This window comes from Onychostoma macrolepis, chromosome 23 (assembly GCF_012432095.1).
Source record: "Onychostoma macrolepis isolate SWU-2019 chromosome 23, ASM1243209v1, whole genome shotgun sequence".
Lineage (NCBI taxonomy): Eukaryota > Metazoa > Chordata > Actinopteri > Cypriniformes > Cyprinidae > Onychostoma > Onychostoma macrolepis.
Genome location: NC_081177.1, coordinates 29,591,665 through 29,618,337, shown reverse-complemented (window position 1 = coordinate 29,618,337; position 26,673 = coordinate 29,591,665). Strand labels below are relative to the sequence as shown.

Sequence of the window (26,673 nt, the reverse complement as noted above, 5' to 3'; positions counted from 1 at the left end):
TCTAGTATCATGGCTACTACATGAACTAAATTTGTCACCGCCGTAAGATTTTCTGTCTGACGGAGTTGACATTCAACGTGAAGTCATCACATTTTTGTGATTTTCAAGTCATTATATTAACTATAAAATAGTTAAATTTTTCTAATAATGTATAAATTTCGTTATATATTGCTTTTGTGGATTGATAGTCATCCTTTTTAGCAGAGTTGTGGTTGAGGGAACATAAGATTAAAAGAACATAACATTGGATAAAGCATATCTATACATAAAACAGTTCATTTGTATTCTGATCATTTGTGAAGATGTTTAAATGTGAATATTAAAATCCTGGTGAATGTAAATGGATAGAGGTAACAACTAATTGTTTCATTTGTTCATTTAGCTGTTTTTAAAAGTTCCCACAGCAGATGCACAGCAGATATACTGTTCTGAGATCAGTTGTGTTCCAATGACACTTTACTGTATTAAGACTTTTTTTCAAGATTCACATTAATTCATTGATTCAATGTATTTAAATGACTACAAATTCAGGTTTTCGTCACCACCGTCAGAGGAATATTTTGATCATATTTGATGATATTTTATATTTGTTGAGTAATTGTTGGTCACCACATTTTGTCAACACCGTCACATGTGAAAATGTAATCTGTTTGCTAACATGAGAATATTTTTTGAAATGTTAAAAACATCTTGATTGCAAAATAAGTGACGGCAAGGTAAAAAGCACATAGCTTAGTACATGTACGATACAAAAATGTATTTCATTTGTCCGAGTACAAGGTTTTATATGCCAATATTGCACCCTGTTTTGTCCCACTCCTCAGGAAACGGTGCATTGTTAAAAGCGCTATAAAAATGAAGGTGACTTGACTGTATATTATGTGTATTTGTGTATGCTGTTTTTTTGTTGTTCATACAATGGAAGTCAACGGTTCCAATGTTGCTTGATTCCCAGTGTTCTACAGAATATATTATGTTGTGTTCTGCAGAAGAAGAAGTTATTGTACAGTATTGGAACCATGTAAGGGTAAGTGATCACAATTTTCATTTTGGGCAGATGGACACAAGTAGAGACCATGAAGTGCACTGGTCAGGTTTTGTGGTTCAGTTGTTTAATAAATGAAATCAGTGGACATTCCAAAAGATTCCATCTTTTGAGGTTCTGAATTACTTACAAATGTACATTTAGAAAATTACATAAAAACCTATGAACAAATGTACACTGCTATTTATAGCTCATGAGAACTTTTTGTCATTGCAAGAGAAAAAATAATGTTTACAAACTTTTGTCAGTAGTTAACATGACCATGTCCTGCTTCCACAAAACAAACCAAAACATTTTTCAGTAATCAACTTAAAGTAATTCAGTTGGTATGGCAGGATGAACAAACCTTCAGCCTTTCCAGAAAATTTAAACAGATTTATCAAAAACTGCTTGAGTGACATTCATTGCTTCACTTTCCAGAACAGAAAACGAACACACACACACACGCACACACACACACACACTGGTGTGTAACAAGGTCTATCTATGCTTCAACTGGTAAATATTAATTTAAACTTTCAGAGGGATTGTCTTTCTCCTTTATTCAATCCATTCTAATTCTGAACATTCTGCAAACTGACGTCTATCTATATTACAGCTGTACAGCACCCCGTAGTTTAAATCTCGACTACTCAGCCAAACACTGCAAGACCTGCTCCTGTCATTTCTAGTCTGCAGCCAAGTGCTCTTGCATTTCCTCTATATTAAAAAAAATATATTTTTAACAAATCACTCTCCTCTTCATCATATTTTCCTTCTTCTAGGTTCTTCCTGTCTACTTTCACACTCAACTCTTTGTTCCTCCTGAGTTACTCTTTTAGAATTACCACTTTGCAGAAGTTTAAAACGGTTACTGATGCTTGGCTTCTCTTCACGAATACAGCGTCCACTAACATCGTTCGCGACATGACCTCGTCTTATGTCAAGTAGTCCCTGTGACATTCATTGTGAGAGTTGTGTCCGTGTCCCCGGGCAAGGTTCTGCCTGATCGGACCTCCGGGAGGAGTGGGGAGTAGTGGGCCTGATAGTCGTAAAGGGCGTACATTAGTCTGTCTGAGCCGGCTCTCCAAATTTGCAGGTGGCTGCCCCAAATGCTGATGCTGTGGTTTTGTGAAATGAGTGGGGGCGGTAGTGGAATGGTCGGGAAAATCAGATGAATGGGTTTCATTATGATCGTCAAAACCCTCACAGTTTCGAGGTGAAGGTCTTCTCCGTCTACGTAAATCAACAGATGGTTCTCTTTGGCCCAAAAACTGTTGTGGTGAATCAAAGCAAGGTCCCCTTACTTGTGCATTATTTTTATGATCCCTGGCATAAAATGGGGCCACAATGCCCCTTCTTCGTCCTCTGAATTTTTGAAGCCCTCTTGGTTGACCCTGGATTTCAGTATACTGCTGTCCTTCAAACCGGCTATGCGTTGCCCCATGTGCTGGGTCCTGAGAGTGTGATGGAGCCGGTCTTGAAAAACCTGTGCGTATTCTGTCTTCTGCATCCTCTGCAGATGTTTGGTGGCAGTCAGGGCTTTGTAGTTCACAGATATCTTGTGCATAACCACTTGGATCAGCAAGACGTGGCATATGAGATTTACTGGTTGGGGTTGTGTGCGAGTCTCTGGAGTCAATCTGTCTCTCCGATGGCCCTTCAACATTAGGAATGCTCATTTGTTTAGTTGAATTCATTAGATGGGTTCTATCATGCATCACCTGACGCGAACCCCTGTGACCACCCCTACCTCGCCTAAAAGAACGTTGTCTTGGAGATGGGTCCTTTGATCCAATGGGTTGAGCAGGTCCCGGACTCTCAAACATCTCTTCTGTAAACGGTCCTCTGGGTTGAGGATCTTTAGTCGGGGCTTCGTACCTCACAAAACCTGAGGATTGGCCCCTAGGTCCAAAGTTCGTAGAAGTACCAGAATTACCATCCCTAGGCTGAGCAAATTCAGGACTTCTCCGTTTCATTCCAGACGGACGCTCTCTCAAAGGCTTCCACTTATCAAAGGTGGAAGGGTGAAAGTGCTCTCTGGGATTAGGAGGTCTGAAATTGCCCTTGTGCACAGGAGGAGGCCCTAACAGAGACTCTCTTTGCTGAAACTGGACAGATTCATCCTCATGAAAATTCTGCCCTTGCTTATGAGATATGTATTTTTTGTGACATAATCCAGCGGTTTCAGGTTCTTCAAAGTTGCATTCAAGTGACTGGTCAGGTCTGGGTTGCTGATCTGTCGCTTCCACTGGAAACGTTCTGAGCCTGCGGTTTGGATGTTTTTGGTGAACAAACTTGCCTGTGGAGAATTCTTCCTGTTTGTGAGATATATGAGGTTGACTGTTTCTGTCTGCATCATGCATAAACTTTCCTCTTTTATTTTGAGGCAGTTCTCTAGAATAGAATTGATCGGTGTCAGATTGCGATGAATTTCTGTATTGTGAACGGAAAGCTCTTTGAGGGTAATCTCCTGAATGTAATTTGTCTGTCTCATTATGTGAATAATTTGGCCTTGGCATCGATGGGATGTTTCTCTTTTGATCAATCTGGCCAGACTCAGAAAACTGATCTGTTTGGTTATGTGGTGGCCGGGTATCATGGTGAAACACGTCTGTCTGAATTACAGATGGCTGTAATGCTGGTGAGTCTCTGTGTAAAAGCAAGTCAGTAGCACCATGGGCCAGACAGGGTGTAGGCAGTAGTGCTCCTTGTTTAGAAAAGTCAGTTTGGTTCGGGGGCAAATTCTCCCTCTTCATTTCAGACAGGACAGAAAGTGGCTGACTTTTGTCAATTAACAGGGGCTGTGACGAACCCTCCCGAGGATTTTGGAACATCTGAAGTCCCTGGTTTTGATTAGCCTCATGTTTTGCGTTTGGCAGAAGTTCAGAAAGGTAGTCCTCCAAATACTTGTCTTTGCAATTAGCAGCCTCCCCCTCCACTTGAAAACCCTGTCCTGATGTGTACGCAGATTGAATGCTATCACTGTCTAGCGCCTGGCCAGATTCATGTTGTGAAGGTTTAGTGATATGCTCTGACAGGTCAGTCTTGCGTGACTGGTCACTGTCGTCATGTGAAGATTTGTCTCTCCGGCTTGAGTGCGAGACGGGGGAATAATGACGGCTCCTCCGATACCGTGGGGGTGAAGATGAGTCTCTGTGATGGTGGTGAGGCCTTTTCCTTGATGAGTTCACTCCTTTTTTGTCACTGTAACCTCCCCTAGAGAGATGCCCTGCAGAGTGTCTACTTCTATGGTGTTTGTCTGAGACGTCGTTTGAGGATCTAACTGCACGCGATGCTCTTGAAGACGCCTTGTCTTGGTGGTATGACCTGTGTTCGTGCCATGACCTCCTCCTTGATGACCTATATGTGCTCAGAGTGGACCTTCTACTGCCTTGATTTTTGTTGGTGTACTCCGAGTGTGCACTTTTAGTGTCTGGTGATCCTTCTTTGGGCATTGCTTTATCAGAAGCTAATTTCTCTTTCTTTGTGGTAAAAGATTTGTTCAGGACTGTATTCGTGGCTTCCTCTGCGTTTAATAATTTCTCTGCACTTTCTTTATCTATAGCCTCACATTCAGTATCATCAAATGGCATATCCTGGCTTGTTTTTCGACAGATGCGTGGATCCCTATTCTGATGAATGATCGGACAGTAGGGTACGTTTTCTATGCTTTCCTCTTCATCCCTATCAAAGTGTGTTGGTGACATTAGAGCTTTAGAAACAGAGAAATGGGCCATGGAAACACCAATTGCCTCCTTCTGTAGGCGCAGTGTTTCTGTCTGTTCTTCTAACTGCCTTTTCTGTTCCTCTATCTGCCTATTCAACTCTTCTAGAATTCTTTGCTGCTCAGAGAATGTTGTAACTGAGGTGTCATCCTTGTAATGTGACATGTTATTTTCACAGACAGTGTGAGATTTGTGAGGTATAGCATTATTTGTGAGGTAATTTTGCATCTCTTCAAACATTGTCTCGTCCTCTGGATCATAAGCTATATCATTGGTAACTGTAGAGGTCTCTTCCGTGTTTTTAGCCTCTGATGCTTTCGGTGTATTATTTCTGACAGTAACACCATTAGCAACTGCACTGTACTCTTCCTCAGGGTCGTATGGTCTATCATCATCATCATCAGGCACTGCAGGTGGACCTTTAGGTTCCAAAACTTCAGCTGGACCGAAAGAACCCACGGCCCCATTAGAGCATGCCGGATCATACTCCTCGGGATCGTAAGGCCTGTCATCACCCAATATCATTGGATCATCATCTTTGCAAGTCTGTGGACAAATCTGAACCTTATCTGTTAATGAGCTTATCTTACACTCTGTGACATCTGAGGGTTGTTTCTTTTGCCCAAATAATGTGTTAAGGATGGTCTGAAGTGGGCTGGTATTGGTGGAGTCTTTGGATGGGCCCACAGTGACAGATGGGGTGGGAGTTGACACGCTAGGGAGAGAAGATGGGGCACATAGAGAGCTGGCAGAGCATGATGGGTCTGGTAACCCAACTGAAGGTAAAGATCCAGAAGGATTTGAGTTGAGGAAGATGTCAGCATCACAAGCCTTTATGCTATGTTGTCCAGGATCATTTAGTGAGGTAGGATTGCTGGTTCCCTTCCCATCCGAACACATCAAGGACCTAGAATTCTTTTCGCCAACATCTTGTGGCAATCCCTCGGGACGCTTTGGCTTTTGACAGACTGCTAACCCTATTAGGAGATTAGGGTGATTCTGTTCAAGCCCTAAGAAAAGTCATAACATAAAACAGGTTAAAATCATTATAGTCTGATGTCAGAACCGATCAGTGTGTAATCTGTGCGTGATATACCTGGCCCCTCTATGGGAAGAAGCACCGCAGGGATGGACTGTTTTGTACTCAGAGGAATGAGGTAAAGATCTTTGATGTGTTTACAAATATTAGAAACAACCCCGAATCTCCTACGACTGTTGAAATATGAAAACAGAGAGACATATGCAACCTCTTCCTCTTCAGATGATGGATGGAAGCGGATTAGTGACAGCTCCTGCATTCAAAGAAATAGTGCAAATAGGGCATTTACCTAAATAATGTGCATTTAATATAATTAATATATCAGAATTATTATTAATAAATTTGAAGTCACGGTCTCACCTTTGCCTCTGATGTCTTTATCAAATCAACATATTCCCACACAGTTTGAGGTAATATCCTTCCTCCTATGTGTATAGTGTCTGGTAAGTCCTGAACAGAGAAAACGCACATATTTTACACACACTGACCACATTTATACACAGCATATTTGGAGAAAACAATTAATAAACAATTTTAACTTTCATTTAGTTAAGCTTAAAAGGCTAACCTCTTTTAGAAAGTCAGGAGAGCCAGAAATCAAGTATCCTTTTGTGACAAATTTGGCCACAGTTGGCATGTTAAGAAAGCCTTTCCATAAAATGTTCTGTTTGGATAAAAACTGTTTTGTTCCTTTATCACAATCTGCCAGCCTTGAAAAAGACAGAAACACCATTAGAATCAAGAAAATATTTGTGCCATATAAGTTTCAACAATTGACTGTATTGGTTACGGTTGAAATGACATAAAAAACTGTCTGCATGCACCTTGTCGTTGAGTCATATGAAGTGTCCAGTGAAGCTGGTGAAGGTTTCATGAGGATTGATTTTGGCATAGGAGCAGGCAAAGGTGCGGACACATGTGGTGGAGGTGTCTCTTTCTGGGATTCTGGTGCGTTCTTCACAGGGTGCGGATGCTGCTGTGGGATTGAGGCAGACTCTGGGCCGGCAGACGATGGCGGGGCTTGTCGGTATTGAGCTGTACGGGGGTCTCTTCTTGAGATGGACACAGTGGGAACTGAAGGAATCAACACAGGAGAGAAATCTGCCGAGGGTATCTGTGAGCTTAGGTCCTCCCCACTGGGAGAAGCAGGGGACTCGATTATATCAGAGTCCAGCGCTGCGGAATCCAACGCTTCATCGATCATGTGAAAAACCCAGGAAGATTTCTCCTTTCCCGTCTCATCTTTTGTCATCGTCATCTTGGGTTTCTTGGTTTCGGGATCATCATCAGTGAATACTTGGCCTGCAGGTCAGAAATTCATTTGTAACAAATTGTACTGTAAATAAATTATAATTGCATAACGATTTTTACAATTTCTTAAATTTCCATGTAAACAAGCAGTGCATGTGAAGTTTGTTTTAGAAGGTCATACCTGTACATATCCTGCAATTAAGGTCAAAGAGATGGCGCTTATGTTCTGCTGTAGTGTCTTTCAGCATGCAGCTGATCACATCTGGAGCACCTACGCATGTTTCCTTCGCCTGAGTCAGATTCAGAGGTGATTTCTCCTCCTAAGGGTAGACAAAATGCTTGATCATTCAGAGAAGAACAGAAATGCCACTGTGCTTTTATCATGGAGTGCACATATAGACTGATCTTTGTAGTAAGGTACAACAACGTATTTATTTTCTTAGGAGACTAAGGTCATTTGGAGCAAATAAGCAGATTCTGCTGGTGTTTTTACATTCTGTAATACAGAGCATTGTGCAATATGGGAACGTGTGCATGGTATAGTTGTCTCTCTGTTCAGCTCAAAGCTTGATTGGCTACATTGCTATCTATTTGTTCTAAAATTGTGGGCGAAGTTTTCAAGATCTGTATTACTATATTAATGCCCTTTGGTGGTGTGTATATTTTTGTATTAAAGTGTGTTTGTTTGTTTAAACTGGTGTAAGTGTATTGATGTGAATTGATGTGAGACACACTCTGAGATGCAAGACAAATTTGAGGAAATTCCAACAATAAAGTGTAATTGAATTGGTCTAGCCAGTGAAGAGAAAAAAGCCCTAATATAAGGATGTGTGATGTGTGTTCTGGTTCACTTGGTCCTGACCAAAATAGAAAATGATACATTTAGTTCTGGTTCGTGGTGTCATTTTTAACATTGAACCTAAAGATGCCAAACCAAAAGCTAAAGGATGAAGTCACAACCTGACTGGACTGCTTTTATATTTTGTGACTGAACTTAAATAAAGCAGCGCTGTGTGCTGGGCTAAATGTGCTTTTTGTATGTACATATGGTGGTATTTTGGGTTTTTTCAACAGCATCAGGAATTCAATTCCACACACAAATGAATATCTGCTGCAGGGAGACTGCACCAAACTGTAATAGGCCATATGACGAGTTCATGTTGCTCGTCACAGCTCCATGACAAGAAGGGAAGCTGCGTTCATATTTCAGTCGAACTGCACCAGAATCTGTCTGGAAGTAGACCGAGACCCAGCTTTTCAAGGGGTCCCGGCCCACTCGTTTGGTGCGTACCAAGGTTCGGATGGCAGCATTCACACTTATTCAAATCAAATCTAACCTGCCAGTGTGAACACACCCTAAGACTTCTGTGGTGGATGATCTGCAACATCCTTGTTAACGGTGTCTGAAACTCAGCTAGAGAGCAGCAGATGAATGATAAAGGTTAGAAACTAAGCATCAGCTCACTGAAGGAGTGTTTGTGCTCGGCGTGGTGTCTACGCTCATCACTTTCTCAGGAGGAGCAGCTGGTACATCCTCAGAAAAAAGGGACGGTTCCTTCTTCACAGAGATCTGAAGCAGTGGATCAGCAGCGGGTTCCTGTCAAAAACAGTCAAGAACTGAAATGCTATACATTGGCTTAACATGAATTTGTTTGTGACGTCACAGTACTTTACCTCCTGCTGGCTCAACTGAATGAGCTTCACTGAAGGTATGTTTCCTTTCAAAACCTGATGACACAGTTCCTGAAAACAATACACCAACAGAATAAATTCATGACTCCACACATTATTAAACATTTCAATAGATTAACTGTGTACACAGTAAACTGACAAAAGTAACCTTGTTTTTGGGATCTTTCAAGGTGAGGATGAGATACTGGTATTTATTCTTATACTCCTCATCTGTTGTGTAACACATATTGAACATCTCTTTCTCCATGTCCACAGCCAACTTTTCAATTTCATTCTCAGAAATCTTCAAATCATCGCTCTGACTGAACCTGATGAAAAAAATGACAGGATTATAAAAATACAGCTGTTACCACAAATGGTAAAATATGGACTGAATATAGAATGATTTTAGGCAGTGGTCTATAAAACCATACGCATAATTACTTATAATGCAATAAAACTAATATGTGACACTGCCTCCATATTGATTTTATAATATTGTCATACTATGACACACTAAGTTATGCCAACGCATTCCAGAGATTGTTATTACTAATAATAAAGAAATGCATACATAATTTTCTCTATTCCTTTATACCTCCCTGTTCTAGCTTGCACTTTTCTAAATGTCTGAAACTTTGTATTACTATTAATAGCAACTACTAGAACTGTGTGTACTGCCTCTTTATGATGAATGGCTTCTTGTATTCCTCATTTGCAAGTCTATTTGGATAAAAGCATGTGCTAAATGAATAACCTGCCCCAACACACCTGCCTGGAAGTCTCTAGTAATCCACCAGACTTTGATTAGCTGCTTCAGCTGTGCTTATTTAGGATTGGAGCTAAACTCTGCAGGATAGTAGCTTTTTATTTTACAAAACAAAATTCTCAATTGTTGACACTCAATTTGGCCGACATAGGAACATCAGCTATCCTTTAGGTATATTTCATTAGTTGCAGCTTTATACAAGAATGCTTTGGTATTTCAGAAAACTTTATGACTTTTTGGCAACATGATCTATTCATGATGATCTGAGCCAGATTTAGCAAAGATCTGGGAGTTTGACAAAACGATCGATTTGGCATTGGCTCTGGAATCAGAAGTGAAACTTTTAACTGTTGGTGACATTAAAAGGCCCAATATTTTTATAACTACTCTATGTATGATTCTATAGACTCCACGAGAACAAACAGATGATGATGATGATGATGATGATGACACACTGTGCACCGTTGGTGCTTGATCAATAATTAACATTTCTAACAGGAATTTTATTTTAAAATGAAGTGTTTGAATGAAGACGTGACTAGAGACGAGGTAGCTTTCTCTGACCTTCTGCAGAGAAGTGTGCTCAGTGAGCGGCGAATGTTTTGTCTCATCAGGAGAGGACTGGCGCCAGGGGCCGCAGCGGGCTCATCCGCCCAGGGGCCGCAGGTCACTACTTCTGCGGCTTCGCTGGACTCAACGGGGGCCTTGGATTCAGAGGGCTTTTTAGGGATAGATAAAGGGCTTTTACTGAGAGCCCCTTTCAGAAGCTCCAGTCGTGGAGAGCCTGGCATGGTTTTCTTTGCTCTTCCTGGAGTGCACTTCTTAACTAGCGGGGCTGCAGGAGCTTTTTCAGAAGAGCAAATATCCGGAGTCAAATCTGAAGGTTGGCCCAGTGGTGTGCTTATACTGCACTCAACTTCATCTTTCTCTTTAACGGCTGAAAGAAACAATAAAAAGAAGGATATAAAGATATAAAACACCAGAAGAATATAGAAAAATCAGGAATTCACATGCAGCGCTCACATCATCATAACGAACCCAAAAGTGCTAGAAAGCACTGGGGCTGCACAATACTGAAGAAAACTAACATCGACTCATTTAGTTTTTCTGCAATATGACAAAAAATACAGATGACTTTATGAACAGCTCGATTTATTAAGAATGAATCCTTCTAGATTGAATAGGGTGATTTTGTTGGGGAGTGTGACTATACACAAAATATATTTTTAAAAAACTGAAAAATGTATTTTTACACTGAAGTTTTTTTTGTGCGCGCGCGTGTGAAATCCTTTTAGGTCTTCAAGATTTGGGAAAAACTAAAATTTTGGGTGTTCATAAGTGTCATGATTTTGTGATCATTGATTTCAATATTGAGATTATTGTGATATAAAACAAATATTAAAAATAAGAAACATTATAATACTGTAAAAGTGTAAAATTAATTTTCTGCAAAATTACAGTACTAATATACAGTATCTCACAAAAGTGAGTACACCCCTCACATTTCAGCAACAATTTTAGTATATCTTCTCATGGGACAATACTATAAAATGTTTTATAAAGTTTTATTTGCAGAGTAGTCAATGTGCAGCTTGTATAGCAGTGCAAATTTACTGTCCTCTAAATATAACTCGGCATATAGCCATTATTGTCAAAATAACTGGCAGCAAAAATGAGTGCACCCTAAGTGAACATGTCAAAACTGTGTCCCAAGTGTCAATATTTTGTAGGGGCACCACTGTTATCCAGCACTGTCTTAATCTTCCTGGGCTCGGAGTTCACCAGAGCTGCGCAGGTTGTTGCTGGGATCCTCTTCCACTCCTCCATACTGACATCACGGAGCTGCTGGATGTTAGACACATGGGTCCAGGTCTGGAGACATACTTGGCCACTCCATCACCTTCACCTTCAGCTTCATCAGCAAGGCAGTTGTCATCTTGGCGGTGTGTTTGGGGTCGTTATCATGTTGGAAAACTGCCGTTCGGTCCGGGTTCTGAAGGGAGGGCATCATCTTCTGCTTCAGAATGTCTCAGTACATGTTGGACTCCATGTTTCCCTCAATGAACCTCAGCTCAGAACCAGCAGCACTCATGCAGCACCAGACCATGAAGATACCTCCACCGTGCTTGACTATAGGCAAGACACAGTTTTCTTGGTACTCCTCACCAGGGCATCGCCACACATGCTGGACACCATCTGAGCCTCATCAGATCAGCCTTGTCTATCTTAGTCTCATCAGACCACTGGACATGGTTCCAGTAATTCATGCTCTTGGACAGGTTGTGTTCATCAAACTGTTTGCAGGCTTTTTGTGAGCCAGCTTCAGAAGATTCTTCCTTCTGGGACGACGGCCGTGCAAACTGACTTGTTGCAGTGTGCGGCGTATGGTCTGAGCGCTGACAAGCTGACCTTCCGCTTCTGCAACCTCTAAAGCAATGCTGGCAGCACTCATGCATCTGTTTTTCGAAGCCAGTTTCTGCACCTGACACACAGCACGAGGGCCTAACATCTTTGATCGACCCTTGCGAGGCCTGTTCCGAGTGAAACCCGTCTTGGAAAACCTCTGTATGACCCTGGCCACTGTACTGTGACTCAGTTTCAGGGTGTTACTGATCTTCTTATAGCCTCGGCCGTCTTTGTGGAGAGCAACAATTCTGATTCTCAAATCAGAAATCAAATCCTCATTGAGTTCTTTGTCATGAGGTGCCATGTTGAACATCCAGTGGTCAGTATGAGAGAACTGTACTCAAATCACCAAATTTTAACTGCTGTAATATAAGATATACAAATTTGTACAGTCCTGTCAAGCAGACACAAACATGAACATGATGAATAGGACATTTGGGCTTGCATGGTTAAACGACGTATAGCTGTTTTCACTTTGGGTGTACTCACTTTTGTTGCCAGCTTTTTTCACAATACTGGCTGTATGTTGAGTTATTTTCAGAGGACTTTTGTGAGATACTGTATGTCTTAATTTATTAATTTAATATAATGCAGCCCATGACATCAGTGTCTCAGAACAGTTCAATTCACAGTAAATGAACCAAACCGATAGCGTGTAGATGTATTTAATTAAATCACATCTTTCAGATTCACATCTTAACTATGGGCTGTGAAAATGACTCTGAAACCTCTATGTAGATTCATTAGCTGTTACATATGTGAATAACCTTTATTCAACATAACAGTCATTCTTGAACACATGAGATGTTTCATGGGTGGGATTATGCTAATTGTGAAAGTGCCTGCACATACACCATTTTTATGAAAGATTGAAATTTATAAACACACTTAACATACACAAATTTTGGGAAGGTCAGTTTTTTACGTGCAAATTACTCAATTTACTCATGTATTTATGATGTAAAAGTTTTATGAATGAAGTCCCATTTAATATACAGTACATTCTATTATTTTCACTTGCTTGCACACTGTAATTATCAGTAACTTAAACTGATATATTAGTATACTGATGTTTAACGTTTTGGCAGTGTGTGTTAAAATGAGTTAATAAAATGTGTAACAGCATTTGTAGCTCGACAATTCAACATCTTCCTCTTACTTGACTCCAACAAGGGTTTAAATCCAGTATAATCTGTGGTCCAAGTTTATTTTTGGATTATTTAATGATGTTGTGCTGCACAGGATTGTGAATGTACCACACACTGCAGTAAGATGAATCATATATTTTGGTGAAATAACTGACTGATTGGCCTGTACAAATGCACTGCTTGTGTTTTGTTTCTTTTTTCATCTCTGTGAATAAAGGCTCGTTCACACCAAGAACTAACAACTATAAAAACTATATGTGTGTCCACAGCAGCCAACGATTTATCCAAAGCTTGCACAATGCGGTTTAAAAATGGTGAAAAGGAGGTGGAAGAATCTGTCACTTTGCTTAAGAGTTTCACTTTTGAGGACTAATTTTATTCATGCTTCTGTAAAAATCAGTATCAGTTTCACCTGTTATTGTCTGTTCAGAATCATGACAGCTGTGCAAAAACATTTGATGCTGACTCTGTGCCTGATTTAATGGTCCGTGTAAATGCGCCATTTTCAGTGTAAAGCAACTCTAGTTGTGTAAATCTGAGAACTTAAAACAACATTTCATTGAACCAAATGTATGTTTTGCCCTGCACTATTTTGCACACTGGGCCCATTTCACTTAATATATCAGTTTGACTCAGTGTCAATTGCCAGTTAACGTCAACATATTAGAAACGCCAAACCACAACAGCCTTCCAGATCACTGCCCTATAAAGTGTTTTACTTGAAAAACTGAGATGTCTGTGTAAATACTGACCTTGAAATATGATCATCCAATGTTTGTTACTACACTGAGAAAACGGGTTGAGCAGAGGTGTGTGTGTGTGTGTGTGTGCGCAAGAGAGAGACATTTACATGCACACCAACATGCTGATAACTATAAATCGACAGATTTATATGCAAGCTAATAACCCAGCAAACAAGGAAACCGTGTTTACAAACATGTTTTGGAAAAAATCTGTTTATTTCCCAGTAATGACGTTATCATCTGTGTATTTGACTATGTGTATTACATCTGTTATGAGAGTTGTGTTGAACCACGTTGTTTTAAACCTGCATGAATTCCTTTCTTCTATTGAGCACAAAAAAAAAAAAAAAAAAAAGATTTCAATGATTCAAAATCATTTTTGGGTGAACCATCCCTTTAAAACTAGGGCTGCCCTCAACTACATATTTTTCTGGTCGACTAGTAGTCATTCATTTTAAGCATTAGTTGACTAATCGCACATTTATTAATAAACCATTTAAATCATATTAACAAGCCTTTCGTCTGGCTCCCGACTGAGCCTGGTTTCTCCCAAGGGTTTTTCTCCATTCTGTCACAGATGGAGTTCTGGTTCCTCTGGCTTGCTCAGTTGGGGACACTTCATTCCCAGCGATATCGTCGACTTGATTGCACAGATACTATTTAAACTGAACTGAGCTGGATGATGACATCACTGAATTCAATGATGAAATGCCTTTAACTGAAAATTGAGTGTTTAATGTTCTTTTGCATTATTGACACACTATTTTCCTATTTGACACTGTAAAGCTGCTGACACAATCTGTATTGTTAAAAGCGCTGTATAAATAAAGGTGACTTGACTTTAATTGCCTGCATAGCCTAATAAGCGCTGAAGCGCACACATAAAGCTTGCCACAGCACCCCGGCGGAAGTAATGATTATGAACGTGTTGGGGGAAAACAGTGAGCAGGCTGCATTAACATTTTAATAATTTATTGATAAACTAGTCTTTCTTTGTTTTTAGCTTAAGAGATGAAGTCGGTGAGTGACTCATCATCTCCGCAGCAGTGGACGCACATGTCTGCATGTTTCAGACGGATCACATAATCTGTTTTTCATTTGAAAGTAGACATTTCGATCTCTATAGATATGTTTTCATATCTGTAAGGCAAGTATACACGGAGAGCACATCCTGTTTGCTTTATTTTACAAAAGCACAATGTTTTGTCGTTATTGTGCGTGCACACAAACAAACGTAGAACCTTTACAGATGTGAAAGATGTATTACTCTTATCTGTATGACCAAAACTGACTGAGTATTTTAAGAGTAAGTGAGCGCAGCGGCACCTCCATCTGTCCTGCAGTGAGCCACTGTTCAGCTTCACACTCCACACAAACACTTCAACAGCGCTCATTTCTCTAGGTCAACATTAGACTGAGCGGCCATGTAAAGTTGCTACAACGAACATATTTCAGATAAGCCATATTTGAGGTGGATGAATGACAGGCGAGTGTTTGGATGTCCTGTATTACCACACAGACCAGCCGTTAATGATCTGTACATCACGGACTGCGTGACTTGACCATTTCTTTTCTGTGACTAAAGCGACTACTAAAATTTTGGTCGACCAAGCCTCTTCTCGTCGACTATTAGGGGGCAGCCCTACTTAAAACCCACATACATAGTACTCCAAATGTCAGCGGGAAACGTGCACAGACTCGCTCTCCTCATGTTTGTAGACTGTACCTCCTTCAGCCGCACAAGATAACACTTATTTATAATTTGAGTCGAAGAGCGCAATATATTTTCACAGTTAACATTACCATGTGTGTTGTCAGCTTAACCATATTTGGTTTAAGAATGTAATCGCGCTCGCAGAGAGAGAGAGCGCGTCTCCTTGTGTCTGTGAGGAGAGTATATGATACATACTGGGTTTGTAATCTGGAGCAGGAGTGGATGGTGTGGCTGACTGTACAGGCTCAACGACTGTAGCTGAACACGGAGACTCTTCATCCGTTTCTTGCTTGCTCACACGCTCTTCCTGTGCCGGCGTCTTACTGATCTTCACCTTGAAAAGCTTCGCAAGAAATGATCGTTTCTCGCTCTGAAATGTGAAAGCATAAGAGTGAACTGAGTACACAGCTACAGTAACAAACTGAATTGATCCGAAATGTGATGCGATTCCACAATCTAATCAGAGTTTTATTTCATATTGTTTATTTTTTCCATTTAAATGTATGACATTTTTTAAAGTGACACTCTTCAACTGTTCTCTCGCTGATGACTGTCACACGTCACTATTCATATATATTTATAAAAGAAGAGCATGCTGAGATACATGTGGACCATCTTTGGTTGTCTGCTTTTGTGGAGTAATCTGCACTGGTCAGATGTGTGTAACTCCAGCAAACCAGCCTCACAACACAACCACTGAGCTTACAAGCTCAATGCAGTGCAGTGTTTCTCCATTTCACATGTATGACAGCTTACAGTTTACTCTGCATTTGCTGCTCTTAGCTTTCAGAAAAAAAAGTGAATTATTGCAATAAATGTTGGTGATTTTCAAGTCGGTAAACAACAACTACAATATTCACACACACACACAGGCATTAAGTAGGGTCTGTATATCTTCCCGTAATTCTGTTATTCAAAGTCTGATTTAAAACCTATACCCCCGGTTAGTCCCAGACTAAAATGTAAGTCTGCGCTGTTTCAGCTGAAAGAAACTTGCACTGACTGATCTTAAAATATATCAGTGCCTTTGTTTTGTCTCAAGATGCACACCAGTAATGTTTTTTTATAAGCACGTTTATGAAAATCACTTAAATGTCCTAACTGAACAATGGCCTAATCCTGGCTTAGTCTAAGCCCTGTCTGTGAAACCGGGCCTTAGTATATTATTATATTTTATATATACATACATATACATTTACATACATGTACACACACACACACACACACACACACATATATATATAACTTAAGAACATTTAAGATTCTGCACAATTTACATTATATAATCAAATAAATAAGTTTGGTTAATCATGTTATGTTCAAGAAATTGTTAACCATTTCAAGTTCACATGAAAATGGTCAAATACAGCATTTACACACACTTCCTTTCATTTCTTTTTTTCAACTTATAGTTGTTCTGCAGCAAAGGAAAAAACCTCTCAGGCTGATAAAAGACTCTTATTTAACCCGTGCGCGACCTTATGGACATTTTTGTCTTTTTCAGTTTTGTTTTATTGATCATTTTGCCTGTGTTAATGCCAACTGCATACATTTTGGCACAGGTGTGTATTTTTATTGGAATGTTTATATTTCACCCTCTTCCACCCTCTACATTTCCTTTAATAAATCTATTTTACACTAGATACAAAAACTAGTTCCTCTCAGGACCTTAAGGACAAAAATGTCCTCATTGAAACCCATTAAAACTGCAATTTTAATCCCAGGGCCATTTAACTATAAAATTATGCAATATTTGTTAATAAGCTTTCATTTTGTTGGCGAGGCTTCAAAATTACAAATCTTACTAGATGGTGCCATTTTTTCAAGTTTGGAATATAAAGTAAATACTCGCTTTATTCCTGTTTTTGCTTATGCATATTATAGTCTATTATAGAGTCAATTGGATAAATTATTATTATAATAAATTATATTATAATAAATTTTGAGTTCAAAATGTTTTATAAAATATATATTTTATATAAAAAATTGATCATAAATCATTTTCATAAACTTAAACCTTTATAACCTCCTCTTTTTTGGTTTAAATTTTTTATAACTTTTTTAACTTCAACAATAATCTGCCAAGTATCTTCTTTAAAATGAGACCAAACTTAAGTCTGTACTCCCAAGATTAAAACTTTTATGAGTTTTTTGACATGGACATTTTTGTCCACTAAGAACCTATGTGTAACTTTCTTAAATTGACGCACAAGGGTTAATAAAGTTTCGGGTATTTGGGTAGTAACTCTGCTAACAGTTTTGGATAACATAAAACCAGTTCTCCTGACACACACACAAAAATAAAGAAAATAAAAATGAAAAATAAATGAAGCCACCACAGTATAAACATGCTTTTTTTGCACTTTAGCATTTCAGTCATACTGCATTGTGTTTATGTCTCCTCTCCTTTTACAGCATTAGCAATTTAATCGTATAGATATCCTGAGAACTAAGGTTCACTTAAAGTGGGAAAGAAAAGTCTTTTTAACTTGAAAACTGTATACAGTCACAAAGAATTGTTTATTACACAGAATCTGTGCCAATACCATGGACCATAAGTATATCAGCATCACTTGGCTGAGTGTAGTTCGGGCTCCTCCTCAATGCATCCTATAAATGTTGTCATGTCATGCAAACATAGACTGCGTTGCGTAACTATGCAGTTATAGCCGTATAGCCGTTGGATTTTATCCTTAGCTCCTTGCATTCTTTCTTATGTAGAGAACAGGTTAAGTAAAAATATGAATATGCAATATAGTGCATATATTTAGCAAAACGCTCCTCCTCATAGTTTTTTTTTTTTTAGCTGACTGATGAGCTTATGAACGCCGAATGGTTATTCTGAGGTAAATGTATTATTTTGCGTAACATTGTTTCCAAGCTTTACCGCAGTTTGAATCACTGAATGAGCGAGTACATGAGACATTTCAGTAAGTTGCACTTATAATATACCTTTAGGTGTCCATTCATGTTCATTTCGTACTACAGTAGTAAAGAGAAAGCTCTGAGTTCACGTGCTGCTTGAACTGAGGCACTGATGGGATCACTCACGCCACATTAAGGAGCGCCAAAACGGTATTTATTGTTTGAACTTCATTATGAATTCGGCAGAATTTCAAAGCTGATACTTTATTTGTGAAAAGGTAACGGAGCACAAAGCCTATTGCAATTACTGGAGGGCAAGTGCACTACAAATAATATGAAGTTCACTTATTAACAGAATAGCATGTAGACTCTTGATAATAAGAATCCATATTAGCATAGATTATAAACGAGAACTGTTGATACGGTTCATGTCCACACAGCTGACAGCTTTACCTGTTGTAGTTTTTTTTATGAAATAGACACTGCGTTTCTGCATTTACGTTCATTCACACATCTCCGTCATTTTCGATCCCGCTCATGCTGCACAACTGGAGCTGCTTTTAGCAGGTGTGCCGTCAACGCTGGTCTTCGGCAGACATGACGACTATTTTTCCACTAAAATTCTGATGCGCTTCGTTTCAGTTTATTACGTCAACATAACAAAAGATGTGATCGCAAAACAAGCAGGAAAAATTTGTAAATCATATCATGTAAATTTATATAGTCGCCAGTGGCGATCTTAGCAAAAATATCACTGGCAAATTAATATTTTTGGTCGCAATGGCAGCCGTTTTAGGCGCAGTGTCTTCTGGCAGAATAATCTAATCCAAAGTTTTTGGTCAGCAGGATATGGGCACAATTTATAACAGCACATTCTTCAAAATGTCTTTTGTGTTCCGAATCATGATGGTGATTAAATGATTTCTCTTCCTTTTCCTGACAATGTAATCATCTGTTTTATGATTTCTACCACAGATCGGCGCTACAATGAAAGAGACTAAAATAATATTTACCTTGAGAGGCGGGTCAGCTGGTGGGGCAGCAGGCTTTGTCTCAATTTTGGGTTCAGAGAGAGACTTCATGGCCGCCGCTGCGTGCCGCACAATACACTGATGACCGCAGTACACTGACTCGGGCAGAGAGTCATTACTGCAGCCTGGACCAATGCATTTAGGTAATGCCGCCTTCTCCTCTGCCTTCATCTCCTCCTCCACCGGCTGCTTAATCTCCACCTGAGACCCAAGACACAGATTAGATAAAGTAAAAGCAAGAATATCCGTGCGCAACTTAGAATCTTATGTGTGTTGACCAAGTTTGGTGACAATTGCATAAAAACCCTAGGAGGAGTAGGGGCGGGCGATCTGGTGATTTATATCATGACCTGTCTTGTAGATGTACACTATGTAATTTTCAAATGAATCATACAGACTGTTGTCTTATGTACTATAAAATGGTCCTATTTTTGTCCATTTTTGTCAGCTTTCAGTTGGCAGGATTTTTTAAGTTATTAACAACTTAGAGCAGAGTTCCTCAATAGGCGGCCCGTGAGAGAAAAATGTTTGGCCCGCGCCAATTTCAAATAATGTGGCATGAAAATTCAAACACAGCATCAGAAAGCGACATTAACTTACATTGTGTCTACACCGGACGCGAGCTGCGCGGCGCAACAAAATACAATAGAACTTACTATAATCAGTGATGCTGTCTGCACTGGATGCAGTGCGACAAATCCCCGACAGAAAACTGATGACTTGTTCTATTTATAACGTACTGTCACAAAGTTCAAATGATTTGCAGTGCTTTGTCGCGTCCAGTGTAGATACTATGTGACAGCAAAAACATGACAAGTGTGAAGAAAAGAAAAGTGGACACAGAAAATAGATGATTCAAATGTGAATGGATTGAACAGTTTTGAGTGAGTGAGTGAGTGAGTGATACCATCTTCGTTATGGATGTTGGTTCGCAGTGAGTTCACAGTTTTAACGTAAGTTTGCTTTAATTTATTTTCAAGATCTGAGGTAAAATATCTATTGTTGCTTTCACATGGCTATAAACCTCACGCAAATAATATTCAAACTCACATTAGACATATTTAACATTGAATAAAGCACATAATCATTACCTGAGATTATCACTGTCATATTTTGTATGTTGTCCCTGCTGCGACGTCACAGAAAATAAAAAAAAACATTTCTAAAATAGAATTCCGTGTCGCTTATTGTCACGTGCCGCTGTCTTGGGTGGTTAGGACAAAAATTACATTGAAAAGATACTTTTTATCGCGTCACGTCTGGTTGGGACACACAGTGTTACAGTTTGATCCATCCACAAAAAATCTAAGTGTAAAAATATTAATGCTGACAGATCTAATGATTGAATCTGCAATTAGAGAAAGTGGAGAGAAGAGGTCCAGTCTGGAGATGAGCAGGAACAGTTGATTTGCATGGCAGACATGGAGATACAGATTTTTTGTTTGTTCATTTGTTTTTAATATTCAACAGGCAAAGTTCTTCTGTATCTAAATGCAAAAATGTTCATAATTGTTTGAATAAAACAGACTATTGGAGGGCAAAAATCTGAATATTTTTCTTGTGACTATTTTAACAAAAGCAACAGTAATATAATAATTGTAATAATAAGAATATATATATATAGATAGAGGTCAGTGGCCCGTGGCTTGGTATTATTGGCAGAATTCGGCCCTCAGTGAAAACTAATTGAGGAACCCTGGCTTAGAGTGATGAAGAGACATGGATGAATCTGACAGGAAAGAGAGCAGGGCTCGCAAAATTTCAAAGTCCCTGGTAGCCCTTCGGGCAGGTACTCTTCAGATTTTGGTAGCCCGAAAATTAATTTAACTAGCACGAATTAAAAAATTATTATTATTTTTTTTTTTTTAAATATAGAAAATCAGATAGGACTTTAAATGTCAATCAAAAAAAAAATATATATATTTTCAATACACAAATATCAACAAATATGAAGGAAGGAATTTTATTTCACTATTTAGAGGGTATCTGCAGAATTTTTAAAAATATATTTAAGGCAATTTATGACCCATTTTAAGAGCTGCACGAGTATAATGAACACAGAATGAGCGGGGTTGGACAATGTCTATGGTAACATACAGTATTGAGCCATAAACTTACATGATTTACAGTTCAGATACAGGTTTTCACAAAAACTAAAATCTTATACAACAGCGTTTCAGGCTATAGACCATTTTTATGAAAAGGGATCAATCAAGCATATACATTGTTAATTTAAAACGTATAAATATTACTGTATTAATTGTTTAGATTTTTAGAAGGCATATTCTTTCTCATTTACAACTCTGTGTGTTTGCTGCGAAAAAAAGTTGATATTTGCATTGATCTGAGCATAAACAGCAAGAAAGGCTTATTGGAAATGCAGATTCACTCTCTGCCACGAGGTGGCGCTTTAGGAGCGCTGAAATACTGTGGTTTCCCTGGAAACGCTGTACACAAAGCAGCGCAGCGCTCATAAACGCTGCTTTATCAGGAATTATAGTTTAGATGAAATTAAAATGCCAATGACACGTTTCTGAGGACAGTCGGTTCCCTTCAGATACATTCACATAAAGACATCCGCGCCGCGTTTTGATTTGAAACGTGCAGCGCTCATATTTATTCAATGACATTGTTGCCTTTTGAAGTTTAATCTGCAGTATCACGACTCATGTCTTTCCGTCCCCAACTGTAAGACCTCTAGAAATTATAATTAAGACATTTCTTATACCATTTAACGTATTTAAAACTTTTTATGGCCTTAAGTTTGATACAACTCACTTTCAGAGTTTATAAGGACCCGCGGGAGATCTGTATTTAAGGAGCCCGTCGGGCAGGCAGTGATACATTTTGGTAGCCCGACTGGAAAACACAATAGCCCCGGGACATCGGGCTAGCGATTTTGCGAGCCCTGGAGAGGGATGTGTTTGATATTAAAAGGAGTTAATAAAAACCAAAAAGCCGCGAAAGAAAAAAAAACACCCATAACCCTTGAATTGCTCTAAAACTAGACAAAGACACAGTCTGGATATCGTCTATAGTTTTCTCTACACTGGACTGTACAGAGTGGTATTGTGTCATGCCTGTATGCTTTCTTTCGTCTGTGGGACACAAAAGAATATCATTTCATTCCTCCACACAATGAAAGACTTTAAAATATGTTTTTTGTTTTTAACTAAACACAAAAGTCATACAGATTTAGAACGACACGAACCATTCCTTTAAATCTTGCCAAACACAACGACTGCTTGATAATAGTGTTGGGCGATTTGCTCAATTGTCATCGTCCTATTGTCAGCCTGTGAGATCGCCGATAATACATCTTTCAAATCAGTAAAGACTATGTTTATTTGTGTGCACTCACAATAAAAACGAAATAATAATAAATTAATAATGCTGTTTTTCTCTGACACGTTCATAATGAGTTCGTGCTTTGAGTGCTTATTAGGCTATGTAGGCAATTAAAGGCTCATTATTATGATTTATTTGGTTTATTAACAAACGTGTGACTAATAGTAGACTAATGCTTAAAATGAACGATTACTAGTCGACCAGAAAAAACATTTAGTCGAGGGTAGCCCTAAATAATAATAATAATAATCGTCTTCCTGTCGTCAAAGATATCTCTGCCTGTCATCGATACACGACACTATCATCTATCGTCACAACCCTACTTGATAAAGATGAGAATTCAGCTGACTGTTATTAGAAACGCACTTCTTAAACGTTATTGATGGAGAACAGTACAGCTCCTGGCTAACATCCTAGCGGTCTTCCTCATCAGGGTCTGGAGAACACACATTGCTCATATTCTAATATAACAAGTGACTCAAAAGCAGATAATCAGAAAAAAAGAAAATTACCACATGAGTTGAGTCGATTTCATGTTTTTCGCTGAGACCGTTGGTTGCCGTGTTCTTGCTCGTGGCGTCAGAGCACGAGGGACAAACGTATTCTCTGTTCCTCTGCAGGAGATGAGCGCAAGTCTCTGCGACGCCGACACAGTCGAGGTGACGCCACGTTCGGCAGGAGTCACAGCAGATCATCAACCTGACAGAAGGAGCCGTTAGTTTGGCAGGGGCTGAAGAATCTGACCACTATGATAAATATGCATTACCGTTTCAATCAATTCATAAAGCAGCTTGATGAATAAAATCCAAAATCAAATAAGATGCTGAGTGAGAAACAGAACAAACTGAAATCCACAATCAATCTTCTCTCCTGGCTCATCACAGAAACTAACCACAACAGACAAGCCTACTAGCACTACCTCAGTCGAACACATCTAAAATAATAATGCGGGTCACAACAAGGTGAAGTATAAGTGAAAATTCTGTATTAAAAACCTGCCACAATACACTCATTCCCACCCCGGGACAGCGCTGGAAAACACTGGAAGCAGAGGTTGTGTTTTGACTGTGCTCTGAACAGTGCATGATCATCATACAGAAATCTTCTTCTAAATTCCCAAAAGTAACATGTTTGATACTGATACTGATACTGATACTGATACTGATACTTGTACTGGACTGTTACTCTCAGAGAAACACTGTTTCGGTGGTCACGTGTGTTGAGCTTCAGATGAAGCTGCTAAACTTCACCTGATTACGTCAGACATCACAACACACCTCTTCCACAAAAACTCATCATTACTCCACAACTATAAACCCAAACTATAACCAAGGCACATCTAAGTTTTGAAAGACGTGAGGGTAAGTGAATGATGACAGATTTGTAATTTTTGGAGGAATGTTCATCGTTATTATATTTGCTGATCACACAGCTCTCTGGAATACTTCATTCTGATTGGTCAAGCTCATCATTCAGCAGGCCTATAATTCCTAGCACTGACTATTGTCTATGGCCGTGCAGTATACTGCACCTCTCATCCGGGTCACTGAAACCTGCACTACTTTCATGTTGCACGAATCACACCACCGGCTAAATTAGCAGATTGCAAAATAAAAGGCCCATGATGCTCACCTGTTACTGTGTCCTTGTTGACATGTGCAGCAGACAGCATCCGGATTCATCCTTTCAGTGTCTTCCTGGCTACTTTCAGCGAGTTCCTCCTGTTCTTCCTCGGCTGCAGCAACAGAAGTCCCACCTGCCCCTGTGTCTGTGGAGGAGCACACCTTTCCTCCTCCAGATGTGATCTCCGTGTCTTCTGACACGTTCTCTTCTCGTTCCATCAGTAACCTCAGCCCTACGTCGATATCTTCTGTGCCTTTGGTACCAGCATCATCGTCACGCTTCAGCTCTTGCAGCTTTCGAGCCACAGCCCGCTTCCGCATCTCTTGGAGACTGAGCTCGTCGCTGTCTTCAGCTCGATCCGACGGGACGTGCTCCTCACACGGCACTGTTTCCCGAGCTTCACTCTCACTGCTCGACTGACCCTCTGCGGGTGTGAGCGCAGGCAGCAGCACGCGTCCTCGACCCCCTCGACCTCGTTTAGAGGCCACAGGAGTCCGGCTGCCTCGGCCCCGGCCCCGACCCCGACCTCGGCCCCGGGGCGGCCGACCCCTGCGGCGCTGGACCGGAGGGCTGCTGTCCACAGAGACCACGGCTTCCATGAACTCCCGTCTGGCGATGGTGCTCCGGCGGAAGCCCCAGGACTTGGTCACCGCCGCAGCGCTGGAGCCTTCCTCATCCATCTGAGATGAAATACAACATTATCCTCACTGTTAACTTCACTGCACACGACCTACAACAACTAAACGAGATGAACTGATCCAGCAGCTTCTGTTCCAGACTCTAAACAAAACCCACAACACTATGAGTGCTTCTGGAGCTGCAGATTGTTTGCTTCGGGGGACTGAAATATTGCTTTTTTTTTACTCTGTTTGCTTTCAGAAGGCAACGTTTAACTCGTACCAAAATGTGTTTAGGCAAGTCACATGTGAGTAAATCTGTCCTCTCATTGGTCAGAGTGCACAGAGCGTATAAGAATGCTTATGTTCCTCACAGCATCATCCATCAAGCTGGATTGACAAGTTAGCGCTGTGGTCTTATTGTGGCTTTATCTGTAGCTGTCATTACACACACACACACACACTTATATAGACATGAGTCCCACTCTAACTGATAACTTGTATCAATAGATAATAAATACATAAATTGCTATTATTTTATCAATATATTATTTGTATTAGAGCAGCAATTCAAGTGTTTGTGTGTGTTGTGTTGTGTACACAAAGAAAGGAGGGGGCACTGCCAAACTGCTCCAGAGCTGGTTTTCAACTGGGCCGAGACCACTTCATTCATAGTTTTGGTGTGGAGCTCAGCACAAATTATACGTTAAATATATGCCTAAATGAACTGGACTAAGAGATAAAACAGACTACGTTGTATGATCTTGCAATGCTACTAAAACAGAAACTGCAGACCACACCACAATGTATCATCATTTTATAAGTTATCAACCATTCTTTTTGTGTTTTACTGGTTATTTTTTGGGAAGAAGCCAGGCCACAGAAAAACAGAATTGAGCAACATTTTGAATCCCTGTAATGTCACGAAAATACACTAAAAGAGTGATTTTGTCATTTTCAGCAGCAGGTTAAGCTTCGTTCAGGACCAGACAGGCTTGCATGTGAAGCTCAGCGGGATGTAATCAAACACTGAAAGCATTGCATCGCTGCTGACAGCAGAAGACATACAAGAGTCAAGAAATATTTTAGAAAGGGTGAACCAAAGTACATTCACTGATCTGTCTGCTATGATGATCATATTTTTCAACAGTTGCTTATCACAACCATCAGATGATAAACGCATGATCGTAATTGTGTACTTCAAACGATATAATAGCTTAAAACATTAAATGAAGACATAGAAAATACTTCGCAACGTTCTTCTCATGCTGTAATATAAACATTGCGTCTTGCGTGTCTCAGACCGGCATTTCTCATTTATCTAATGCAAAAAGACTACAGCATCATGAATTGCTGTCAAACTGAGAAATTAATTGATCGAAACAGCTTTCATAGAGACCATTAAAAGGATAATTAGACTTCAAAATGTTGTTTACAACAGACACACTGTGAGAGTGTGTGAATAAACAAGAGCAAATCCCTTCGCTCACACACACTATGAACTCTCCTATAGCAACGGTTTCTAATAAAACTCACCCTTCAACGCAGGCGTAATGTCTGCGTTTACATGCACGCTCTGACTTACGTTATTAAACTTATTAATGATTATACATGTATACTGCACTCAAACAAACAAACAAACGCGGAGTGTTTCCTCCATTTTGTCCGTGAGAGGGGCGTGACGCAGGCGAGACGC

General features: G+C 39.8%; 1 protein-coding gene across 1 annotated transcript; it reads right to left on the bottom strand.

Moving 5' to 3' along the window:
• Positions 1 to 1,090: 1,090 nt before the first annotated feature.
• On the bottom strand, positions 1,091 to 26,673 carry si:ch73-181d5.4 (death-inducer obliterator 1). Its single transcript, XM_058763373.1, has 15 exons — positions 26,514 to 26,673; positions 24,370 to 25,040; positions 23,250 to 23,436; positions 19,372 to 19,590; positions 15,689 to 15,863; positions 10,047 to 10,419; positions 8,883 to 9,042; positions 8,717 to 8,785; positions 8,508 to 8,639; positions 7,224 to 7,362; positions 6,616 to 7,093; positions 6,360 to 6,501; positions 6,152 to 6,241; positions 5,849 to 6,044; positions 1,091 to 5,762 (listed from the first exon to the last, which is right to left on the bottom strand). The coding sequence occupies exons 2-15, from the start codon at positions 25,038 to 25,040 to the stop codon at positions 1,963 to 1,965; spliced, it is 6,831 nt and encodes a 2,276-aa protein (XP_058619356.1). The 5' UTR covers positions 26,514 to 26,673; the 3' UTR covers positions 1,091 to 1,962.